This window comes from Engystomops pustulosus, chromosome 1 (assembly GCF_040894005.1).
Source record: "Engystomops pustulosus chromosome 1, aEngPut4.maternal, whole genome shotgun sequence".
NCBI classification, from domain to species: domain Eukaryota; kingdom Metazoa; phylum Chordata; class Amphibia; order Anura; family Leptodactylidae; genus Engystomops; species Engystomops pustulosus.
In genome coordinates this window covers 218092798-218105442 of record NC_092411.1, presented here as the reverse complement: position 1 = coordinate 218105442, position 12645 = coordinate 218092798, and the positions used below count along the sequence as shown (strand labels likewise).

The 12645-nt window shown below is 42.3% G+C and overlaps 1 protein-coding gene across 3 annotated transcripts in view; it reads right to left on the bottom strand.

Moving 5' to 3' along the window:
• Positions 1 to 12645, bottom strand: part of LOC140074009 (UPF0462 protein C4orf33 homolog) — a 58294-nt gene that overhangs the window by 29968 nt on the left and 15681 nt on the right. For all 3 annotated transcript variants that reach the window (XM_072119404.1, XM_072119405.1, XM_072119403.1), the window contains exon 2: positions 1247 to 1427. In XM_072119404.1, coding sequence (XP_071975505.1) covers positions 1247 to 1427 — 181 coding nt within the window. The remainder of the gene's footprint in view (positions 1 to 1246; positions 1428 to 12645) is intronic.

Here is a 12645-nt window from a genome sequence, read left to right as displayed (position 1 = left end):
ACGATTATGTGTTTGAAAAGATGAAACTTTCAAATGTTGAAAATCACCAGTGTTTTCAAATTAACGAAAAACAACTGCAGAACAAGAATGACTTTTTTGATGGATTGCTTATAAAAAGCTTACGGCATCATGGCTTGAAGAACATCTACAACCAGGCTCAAGGATTGTAAACCAAGCACACTGAAATGCTCGTGTATTCACACGCAGAAAAGACCCATCGCTATCACCCGCAGTCGATACTTGCACCGATCGGGGGTGTTAACCTCCTCTTTGCCGCCGGCAAAATCACCATGTTTCCTCTGATCATTGTTGGTTTCAGAAGGTTTGTTACAATGAGCCAGTAGCTCATTGTAACGTATCATAAGCAAAAACTCTATACACTGCAATACAGTCTGACCATCTAGGGTTAATGTACCCTAGAGGGTCTAAGAAATTGTGAAAAAAAAAAGGAAAAAAAAGTTTAAAAAATATAAAAATTTAATAAAATATTAAAAATTCAAATCACCCCCTTTCCCTAGAACTGATATAAAATATAATAAACAGCAAAAATCACAAACACATTAGGTATCGCCGCGTCCCACAATTCACATTAGTTTATTTTTTTCTTGCTTCCCAGTGCACGGCATGTTATAATAAATAACATCACGGGAAAGTAAAATTTGTTACATACAAAATAAGCCCTCACACAGCTCTGTACATGGAAAAATGAAAAAGTTATAGATTTTTGAAGGTGGAGAGCGAGAAATGAGCGAAAAAACCCTGCGTCCTTAAGGGGTTAAACATGGATACACCCCTTTAAGGAAACATTATTGCTTAAAATGAGTGGGGAAAAAATGTTATACTGTAAGTTGTCCAACACTGCACAGGATTTCCATACATCTCAATGTTAATGTGAACAACCAGTAAATACTACTAGGGTATCATTTTTGGTGCATTGCTGTATCCATTAAACACTCATGAAAAACAACAATTAAAAGGTTGTTCGGGATAAGAATTTTTGTTTTATATTGGCCCCAGGTGGTGTATAAATAATAAAGAACTTGTACTGGTATACTACAGCTATGAAGAAACGTTGGATTGACAGCACTCTGCGGTTGCAACCTGTATTAGGCTGCAGCTAATGATGTCAATGCTTACCTAACGGTGTAGAAGTAGAAGTTATTATTTTTTATTATTTTACACTATATGAGACCAATAGAAAAAAAAACATTTGACAAAAAGATTGTTTAAAAAAAAATACACAAACCTTCATGTTCCCAAAGTCCATGAAAGGGTTCCCCCGCAGGGCTTAGTGGTGAAGGGGGATCATTGAAAAATGGGGCAGAAATATCCATTTGTAACCCTTCAGAAGCTGGTTTAAGATAGATTGTCACTGGATCGTGTGTGATAGAGGCACTGTTCCATTGGTGTTCGATAGTAAACTCCATCTAAAACAAGAATACAAACAATATGCGTTTCAGATTCAGAAAGCAAGTGTAAATGTGATACAGAAACTGCACGTAGCAAGTAGATAAATGAGTGGTTCTATAGTAATAAACTGAACAAAGGTTGGTGGTGCATGGGTATTTTTTATGCTTTGGAGCTGTGTTATATGAGATATTATGAATATTATCTGAACAAGTATAAAACAGTTTCTCCTATACAAAACATTAGTTCAGAATATAAAGGCAGTTTTATTAACGTGAATTCCTTATTGTATTTTAACATTTTTCAAAATATAATAAATGAAAGGAGAACAATTTTTAAAGTTAACAAAGAGAAGATGACTCAAAATGAAAATAATACCGAAAAGTTTGAACCTGTAAAAGAAAACCATTTAACCAAATGTTATTAGTGAGTGGAACTGTATCTGTTCTGGTGGAATAAGTTGTACCATCACACCATATACTGAACCCCTTCAATGATTTCTTCTACAGAAGGGTGCAGAGGTTGCATTAAAAGATGCTTGTACTAAATAAAAGTTAATTAAAAAAAAATCTATCTAAATTTATCTATCTAAATTTAAAAAATATCTATCCATCTATATTATATATATATACCCCCTCCCCAGTGAAAAAAACAAATGTGGGCCTGTGTCATCCACCACTCCCTGATCTAGAGGCTTGCACGGTCACCCACCACCTGCTCTTATGGCCTGTAACAGCACCAAAATGCCTGGTCTTGGCATCACATCTGCTACCATTTATAATTCCTATGGAGTATTTCTATTACTGAAAATATCATACTCTACCTCAGCCACAAATCCTTCTCAAAAATGGTAAGAGGAGTGTTTTTAATCTCCTGGTAAAAATTTTATCACACCCCTGGAAGGGAGATTCTGTGAAAGATATGGCGGGCTAGTATACCCCACACACACACACATCCTTAGGCCTCTTGACCATCAAGTCCAATGCAATATGTCACATAGACGTTCAATATTTACACACATTCCCTTTTTTTCACTGCCCCTCTGCGTCAAAAGTGTAGCATTTCCTACTTTGATGCAAGTCCAAGGGGAAAAAAAAACGCCCATTCAAGTCTATGGGTACATTAAAAAAACTGACAACCCTAGGATCTGAATACACTCGGACCAAACTCAGACTAAAATATGATCAAACTCACCCAATTCTCACTAAGCAAAGTTGTAAGATATTCAATGCGATTCGCGGGCAAGAGGCCCAATTGAGATCATCTAAATCTAATGACAAGGCAACACGTGGGCCACAAGGGGGAGGGAATTAGAGTACGGCCACTAGTCGTCAGAAAATGTCTTATTCCAGCGAGGTCACCATACATACAGTAGGGAGCCCAGCTCCCACAGAAAAGGCTAAAACTGTGTTCTATACTAATAGAAAAGAAATTGTGGCTTAATATATTGACAAACTTATATGTAGTATTCCCCACACTGATTTCTGCCAGTTACTATTAGACAAATAGTTTACAACAGCAAGTCCAATGACAAAATCATATCTTTATATCCTATCAATAATGATTCTAAAACACACAACACAAAGCATATATACAGTACACTGTAGGTCATTGCACACAATTGCAGGTAACCACATGAAACAATATGAGATCAGTAGCACCTGATGAATGCTTTTTATATACCTTTATGGATTTACTATCGCCAGCCTTGCTAGCTAATCTTACAAGCATTGCATAGAGTTCACAGCTGTTTGTTCCTTTCCAAATTTGTACTGATCAGTTGAGTCCCAAGCTACATCTATCCTGACAGATGCCACTAAGCTTCCCTTTGACAAACATTGATGCTGAAGATGTATATATGGCTTTTCTGAAAGTAAATGTTAGAGAATGAAAAGTGACAAAGGGCCCTCTTACAAAAAACCATCAGGAAGTTTTCCACCTGCGGCAAATCCACAAAAAAAATCTCTGGATATTCAACAAATCAATCTTTAAACATACTTTTTCAGCTATTATTTACAGGTTGCAGTCACATTGTGATTTTTGGTAAATCTTCTTCTGTAGCAATACCTAAATAAATGACCATAAACATAGATAGGGGTTCAGCATAGGGAAGGGGGGGGGGGGGAATCTCATCCAAGTGGGCCCCCAACCCAGGTGTACCAGTATTCCACTATGCAGTGACCATATAGTGGTAGATACTGGTTCTCCTCAGGCCTCCTTATTAAGAATGAGAGTATATACCAGTACCATACACATTTCCTGTCTCAACCATATGACCAGTGCTGCTCTGACTTCTACAAGTGCCATCTTGGATTTGTTAAAGAGAAGCTGTCAAGTGGATTTGGGACATTAAACCGCCTACAGATATTACGGGGCATTTATACTACTCTCAATACTTCAATGAAGCTGGAATAACACCCCGGCTTCATAGTGTACACTGCGTACCTACAGCACATGTGCAGTAAAGCCAGGGTGTACTACTGCAGCTTCATAGGCACGCTGTCTACCCACAGCGTAAGTGCTGCATACCTACAGTGCATACCTACACAGCACACGTGCAGTAAAGCCAGGGTGTACTACTGCAGCTTCATAGTGCACACTGCATACCTACAGTGGTTGTGCATTAAAGAAAGTGTGTACTACTGCAGCTTCATAATGCACGCTGCATACCTACACCACACACATGCTGTAAAGCCAGGGTGTATTACAGCAGCTTCATAATGCACACTGCATACCTACACAACACTCATGCAGTAAAGCCAGGGAGCACTACTGCAGCTTCATAATGCATGCTGCATACCTACACCACACTCATGCAGTAAAGCCAGGGTGTACTACTGCAGCTTCATAATGCACGCTGCATACCTACACCACACTCATGCAGTGAGGCCAGGATGTACTACTGCAGCTTCATAATGCACGCTGCATACCTACACCACACTCATGCAGTAAAGCCAGGGTGTAAAAGTGAAACTTCATAGTGCACACTAAATACCTACAGGGCACGTGCAGTGAAGCCAGGATGTATTACTGCAGCTTCATAGTGCATGCTGTGTACCTAAAGCACTTGTGCAGTGAGGCCAGGATGTACTACTGCAGCTTCATAATGCCCACTGCATACCTACACCACACATATGCAGTGAAGCCAGGGTGTACTACTGCAGCTTCATAGTGTACACTGCATACCTACACCACACACATGCAGTGAAGCCAGTGTGTACTACTGCAGCTTCATAGCGCACACTGCATACCTACAGCGCATGTGCAGTAAAGCCAGGGTGTATTACAGCAGATTCATAATACATGCTGCATACCTACACCACACTCATGCAGTAATGCCAGAGTATACTACTGCAGCTTCATAATGCACGCTGCATACCTACACCACACTCATGCAGTAATGCCAGAGTATACTACTGCAGCTTCATAATGCACGCTGCATACCTACACCACACTCATGCAGTAAAGCCAGGGTGTAAAACTGAAACTTCATAGTGCACGCTGAATACCTACAGGGCACGTGCAGTGAAGCCAGGATGTATTACTGCAGCTTCATAGTGCATGCTGTGTACCTAAAGCACTTGTGCAGTGAGGCCAGGATGTACTACTGCAGCTTCATAATGCACGCTGCATACCTACACCACACACATGCAGTAAAGCCAGGGTGTAAAACTGAAACTTCATAGTGCACGCTGAATACCTACAGCGCACGTGCAGTGAAGCCAGGGTGTATTACAGCAGCTTCATAATACACGCTGTATACCTACACCACACACATGCAGTGAAGCCAGTGTGTACTACTGCAGCTTCATAGTGCACACTGCGTACCTACAGTGGTTGTGCAGTAAAGCCAGGGTGTACTACTGCAGCTTCATAGTGCACACTGCGTACCTACACCACACATATGCAGTGAAGCCAGGGTGTACTGCTGCAGCTTCATAGTGTACACTGCATACCTACACCACACACATGCAGTGAAGCCAGTGTGTACTACTGCAGCTTCATAGCGCACACTGCATATCTACGGCGCATGTGCAGTAAAGCCAGTGTGTAATACAGCAGCTTCATAATACACGCTGCATACCTACACCACACTCATGCAGTAAAGCCAGGGTGTAAAACTGAAACTTCATAGCGCACGCTGAATACCTACCACACGCATGCAGTGAAGCCAGTGTGTACTACTGCAGCTTCATAGTGCACACTGCATACCTACAGTGGTTGTGCAGTAAAGCCAGGGTGTACTACTGCAGCTTCATAGTGCACACTGTGTACCTACAGTGGTTGTGCAGTAAAGCCACGGTGTACTACTGCAGCTTCATAGTGCATACTGTGTACCTAAAGCACTTGTGCAGTGAGGACAGGGTGTACTACTGCAGCTTCATAGTACATGCTGCATACTTACAGCACCTAAAAATATATTTGGTTAAAACCCGTTACTTTCATGTTACAGAGCTGTCAATGATGACAGATATGAAAGGGAAATCTTCTAATTATACCCTGACTTTATCAACCTGACTTTATCATCGCTAGTTTTGAGCTGTGCCCATATTTATACAGAATAGGAGTAATAGTACTGAACTGTGCCCCTATATACACAATAGGGGTAGTAGTACTGAGCTGTGCCCTTATATACACAAAAGGTAGTAGTACAGTGCTGTGATTATATTTGTAGGATAGGAGTAATATTACTGATGTGTGCCCAAAATTATAGTAAAGGAGTAGTAATACTGTGATGTGCCCATGTATACAGGGTAGAGATAATATTACTGATGTGTGCCCATATAAACAGGATAAGGGTAGTAGTCCTGAACCATACCCATATATACAGGATAGTATATATAGTAAGGCAGTGGCTGGAAAAGTCATCAATGGCATCTATAGTCCAGCTAGGTTTTTCAGCTATGCTTGGTAAAGGGATGGCCATTGATGAGTAATCCAGGTTCTGGGGCAGACTTAATGTAGCTCGTTAGCCCGCACCTGGACCAGGGCTTTAAAAACCCTTGCTGCACAATGGGAAGTCTCTCTGACCAGATATTATTAGCTAGAGAGGGAAGCTAATGTGTCAGCTAGCGCCCGGATGGACAGGTCTTTTGTTTTGTATTTTTCTGTTTGTTTTGAGCCTGTACATGTTGGGCTGAACGCTAAACCCCTACAATATATATATATATATATATATATATATATATATATATATATATATATATATATATGGTACATCATGCTAGTAACGGGTTGGACTCCCTTTTGCCTTCAGAACTGCCTCAATTATTCGTGGCATAGATTCAACAAGGTGGTGGAAGATTTCCTCAGAGATTTTGGTCCATATTGACATGATGGCATCACATAGTTGCCGCAGATTTGTCGGCTGCACATCCATGTTGCGAATCTCCCGTTCCACCACATCCCAAAGATGCTCTATTGGATTGAGATCTGGTGACTGTGGAGCCCATTTTAGTACAGTGAACTCATTGTCATGTTCAAGAAACCAGTCTGAGATGATTCCAGCTTTTTGACATGGCGCATTATCCTGCTGAAAGTAGCCATCAGATGTTGGGTACATTGTGGTCATAAAGGGATGGACATGGTCAGCAACAATACTCAGGTAGGCTGTGGCGTTGTAACGATGCTCAATTGGTACCAAGGGGCCCAAAGAGTGCCAAGAAAATATTCCCCACACCATGACACCACCACCAGAAGAGGGCAGAACCGTTGATACAAGGCAGGATGGATCCATGCTTTCATGTTGTTCACGCCAAATTCTGACCCTACCATCCGAATGTCGCAGCAGAAATTGAGACTCATCAGACCAGGCAACGTTTATCCAATCTTCTACTGTCCAATTTCGATAAGCTTGTGCAAATTGTAGCCTCAGTTTCCTGTTCTTAGCTGAAAGGAGTGGCACCCGGTGTGGTCTTCTGCTGCTGTAGCCCATCTGCCTCAAAGTTCGACATACTGTGCGTTCAGAGATGCTCTTCTGCCTACCTTGGTTGTAACGGGTGGCGATTTGAGTCACTGTTGCCTTTCTATCAGCTCGAACCAGTCTGCCCATTCTCCTCTGACCTCTGGCATCAACAAGGCATTTCCGCCCACAGAACTGCCGCTCACTGGATGTTTTTTCTTTTTTGGACCATTCTCTGTAAACCCTAGAGATGGTTGTGCGTGAAATTCCCAGTAGATCAGCAGTTTCTGAAATACTCAGACCAGCCCTTCTGGCACCACCAACCATGCCACGTTCAAAGGCACTCAAATCACCTTTCTTCCCTATACTGATGCTCGGTTTGAACTGCAGGAGATTGTCTTGACCATGTCTACATGCCTAAATGCACTGAGTTGCCGCCATGTGATTGGCTGATTAGAAATTAAGTGTTAACGAACAGTTGGACAGGTGTACCTAATAAAGTGGCCGGTGAGTGTATATATATACATATATATATATACACACACATATAGGATAGGAGTAGTAATATTGTTCTGTGCCCATATATACACTGGATACGAGTAGTAGTGCAGTGCTTTTTTGTAGTGTGGGATGGGTTTAGTAGTGAAGAGATATGGTGTAGTGTAGACAGAAACAGAACACACACACTGACACACTGACAACACATACTTAGCTCATAAATGAGCTCTGTCTACCCTCAGCAGTGCTGCACGAACAGGACCTGTGGATGACTCATCTCACAGGTCCTGAAAGGTCAATAGTAATACATGTGTGTCAGGAGCAGGCACACATGTGTTACCCAGAGAGCAGAGTAGGGTCTCACGAGTCCCTGCATACAACTCTAGGAGGGACACAAATAGAGATGAAAGTTCTTCAGAAGGCCCCTCAAAGTCCAGGGCCCCTGGAGCCACTGCTCACTCTGCCCCCCAGTAGCTATGCCTCTACGAACAACTATTCTAAAGCCATGTTTATATGTTTATATTTTCTAGCAGTCACCAGCAAGTAGCCGAGACTTTCTTTTTTGATGTTCATACACTTTAGTTAAATGGAGTCTAACGAATCCCTACTCACCCACAAGTAAAACCAGCTTTGTGTAGGGCACCATTTAGGCTTTTAGACAAGCATTTCATTGCTGAATGCTCATTTGTTATATTATAGTAAAATCTGTTTTAAAAATCAGCTGGTCAGTACACAAAGATCAAGGTCATATTTGCTGGTGTCTGTTTTCTCCTTTTTATAATAAGAAGTAACAACATTTCCACGATTTTTGTTCCAATTTTTGTCAGAATTCGGAGCACCGGGGGAAACTAAAATGTAACTCAAAATATTAGTTATAAAAAGAAAAACATATGACTTATTTTTTATAGCTTATCTATTCTCTTAATAACATGTACTTTACTGCCTTACTCAACAGCATAATATTATCCTGTAGAAGACTCCCAAAGCTGCTGACAGGCTCAGGTTAACATATATTCTTAAATATGTGGCAACACGTTAATAATTGTTAACAGTTTGTTCTTACTCATGTGTTAAATACGTGACAACACATCTAAAACTGTCACATGTATCAAAAGTTATAAACCAGGATTAAGAAAAGTCTTAAAAGGAAAAATTTTACTAAAATGTATAGTTGTAATGTTAATGACTGACAAGACTTCATGCCTCTGCTTCTTTGACCAAGGTTTGTATAGCTCTAGTTTTACCCAACATAAAAGAAAAGTGCTACATTTTTCTATTGTGTCAGGTATTCAATGCAGCCTTTTAAGTTACCGTGTATACTAGAGTATAAGCCAAGAACCTTAAATTTACCACCAAAACTGGGAAAACCTATTGACTCGAGTATAAGCCGAGGGTGGGAAATGCATTGGTCACAGACTCCCAGTAGTATATTAGCCAGTCAGCCCCCAGTAGTATATTAGCCAGTCAGCCCCCCAGTAGTATATTAGCCAGTCAGCCCCCCAGTAGTATATTAGCCAGTCAGCCCCCCAGTAGTATATTAGCCAGTCAGCCCCCAGTAGTAGTATATTAGCCAGTCAGCCCCCAGTAGTAGTATATTAGCCAGTCAGCCCCCAGTAGTATATTAGCCAGTCAGCCCCTAGTAGTATATTAGCCAGTCAGCCCCCAGTAGTATATTAGCCAGTCAGCCCCCAGTAGTATATTAGCCTGACAGCCCCCAGTAGTATATTAGCCAGTCAGCCCCCAGTAGTATATTAGCCAGTCAGCCCCCAGTAGTATATTAGGCTGCCAGCCCCCAGCAGTATATTAGCCAGTCAGCCCCCAGTAGTATATTAGCCAGTCAGCCCCCAGTAGTATATTAGCCAGTCAGCCCCCAGTAGTATATTAGCCTGCCAGCCCCCAGTAGTATATTAGCCAGTCAGCCCCTAGTAGTATATTAGCCAGTCAGCCCCTAGTAGTATATTAGCCAGCAAGCCCCCTGTAGTATATAGACAGCCAGCCCCCAGTAGTATATTAGCCAGTCAGCCCCCAGTAGTATATTAGCCAGTCAGTCCCCAGTAGTATATTAGCCAGTCAGCCCCCAGTAGTATATTAGCCAGTCAGCCCCAGCAGTATATTAGCCAGTCAGCCCCCAGTAGTATATTAGCCAGTCAGCCCCAGCAGTATATTAGGCTGCCAGCCCCCAGTAGTATATTAGCCAGTCAGCCCCCAGTAGTATATTAGCCAGTCAGCCCCAGCAGTATATTAGCCAGCCAGCCCCAGTAGTATATTAGCCAGTCAGCCCCCAGTAGTATATTAGCCAGTCAGCCCCTAGTAGTATATTAGCCAGCAAGCCCCCAGTAGTATATTAGCCAGCAAGCCCCCTGTAGTATATAGACAGTCAGCCCCCAGTAGTATATTAGCCAGTCAGCCCCCAGTAGTATATTAGCCAGTCAGTCCCCAGTAGTATATTAGCCAGTCAGCCCCCAGTAGTATATTAGCCAGTTAGCCCCAGCAGTATATTAGGCTGCCAGCCCCCAGTAGTATATTAGCCAGTCAGCCCCCAGTAGTATATTAGCCAGTCAGCCCCCAGTAGTATATTAGCCAGTTAGCCCCAGCAGTATATTAGGCTGCCAGCCCCCAGTAGTATATTAGCCAGTCAGCCCCCAGTAGTATATTAGCCAGTCAGCCCCCAGTAGTATATTAGCCAGTCAGCCCCAGCAGTATATTAGGCTGCCAGCCCCCAGTAGAAGCAAAATGGGGGTAGGGTGGAAGAATGTGCTAAAATATAACTTTTAATTATATCACATAAAACCGCACTTAAAGTGTCATGTGTCTAAAAATGTAATATCAGGAATGAAGTATACCAGTCCTGACAACAAAATATCCTCAAAGGACTCTAAGAAAGCATATCCGTCCAGAATGTAAATCAAAGCAGAAAGGCATAGATCTTACCGTGATTCTGACGTATGTGTGCTTATGTATGCTCTCCAGGCAGGAGGTCAGAGGTGGCAAAATGAGACGCTGTCCCTATGCACCCCAAATGACTCCCGCCCTTACAAGGGCAGTCCACAGCTGACCCTCTTAAAGATATGCATGCCCCCTGTTGGTTGCCAATATTTAGGGAATATTGGCAACCAACAGGGGGCATGCATATCTTTAAGAGGGTCAGCTGTGGACTGCCCTTGTAAGGGCGGGAGTCATTTGGGGTGCATAGGGACAGCGTCTCATTTTGCCACCTCTGACCTCCTGCCTGGAGAGCATACATAAGCACACATACGTCAGAATCACGGTAAGATCTATGCCTTTCTGCTTTGATTTACATTCTGGACGGATATGCTTTCTTAGAGTCCTTTGAGGATATTTTGTTGTCAGGACTGGTATACTTCATTCCTGATATTACATTTTTAGACACATGACACTTTAAGTGCGGTTTTATGTGATATAATTAAAAGTTATATTTTAGCACATTCTTCCACCCTACCCCCATTTTGCTTCTTTTGGTCTAGAGTTTAATGTTAAGGGTGAACTATTTTTGTACCGTAATATCTGGCTTGTTGTTGCCAGCCCCCAGTAGTATATTAGCCTGCCAGCCCCCAGTAGTATATTAGGCTGCCAGCCCCCAGTAGTATATTAGCCAGTCAGCCCCCAGTAGTATATTAGCCAGTCAGCCCCCAGTAGTATATTAGGCTGCCAGCCCCCAGTAGTATATTAGCCTGCCAGCCCCCAGTAGTATATTAGGCTGCCAGACCCCAGTAGTATATTAGCCAGTCAGCCCCCAGTAGTAGTATATTAGCCAGTCAGCCCCCAGTAGTATATTAACCAGTCAGCTCCCAGTAGTATATTAGCCTGCCAGCCCCCAGTAGTATATTAGCCAGTCAGCCTCCAGTAGTATATTAGCCAGTCAGCCCCTAGTAGTATATTAGCCAGTCAGCCCCCAGTAGTATATTAGCGAGCAAGCCCCCAGTAGTAGTATATTAGCCAGTCAGCCCCCAGTAGTATATTAACCAGTCAGCTCCCAGTAGTATATTAGCCTGCCAGCCCCCAGTAGTATATTAGCCAGTCAGCCTCCAGTAGTATATTAGCCAGTCAGCCCCTAGTAGTATATTAGCCAGTCAGCCCCCAGTAGTATATTAGCCAGCAAGCCCCTGTAGTATATAGACAGCCAGCCCCCAGTAGTATACAGCTAGGCCGCAGTTTGCCGTACACATTAAAAAAAAAAAACTTACATACTCGCCTTCTGGTGTTCCCGATGACGTCATCAGCTGCGACACCGCCACTTCATAGTGTGCACCGGCCGGCAGATCATATGGATGCGCCTCTATGGTACATCTCTTTCGGCAATGTAATATAAATTACAGTTCACACTACTGATCAAATTTCTGTTTAAAAAGGTAAAAAAAAACTGAGGTTTTATAGAAGTTTAAAGCATAACTGTAAAGTTGCTGACAAAAATTAGTTTTAGCACAGCTGGAGAGAGCCTTTGACTACAATCCCAACGATATCTTTATCATGCTGCCGGTATTTCCTGGTTGTGACATCAGCTAAGGGCAGCACAGAGGGCATTCATATGAATCAGGACAGCATGTTTGTAACTGGTCGACCTATAGCACCTCCCAACAAGCCTCTTGTCCTCACTAGCTGCTCTACATGGTTTCCCATGGTTACCAGTAAGCATGGCAAATTTAGATTATCCGGGAAAGACATGGTAAAGCTTCTGCTTGCAGCAAAACATCCGCTAATTAGAGTGAATTAGAGAATTGATTATTTTTGCTTAGTGCAGAGTTTTTAAACTTTACAGTTGCACATATAAGTATCAATTAAAAATCCCATTTACATCTATGTAAATTTTATGTTATCCG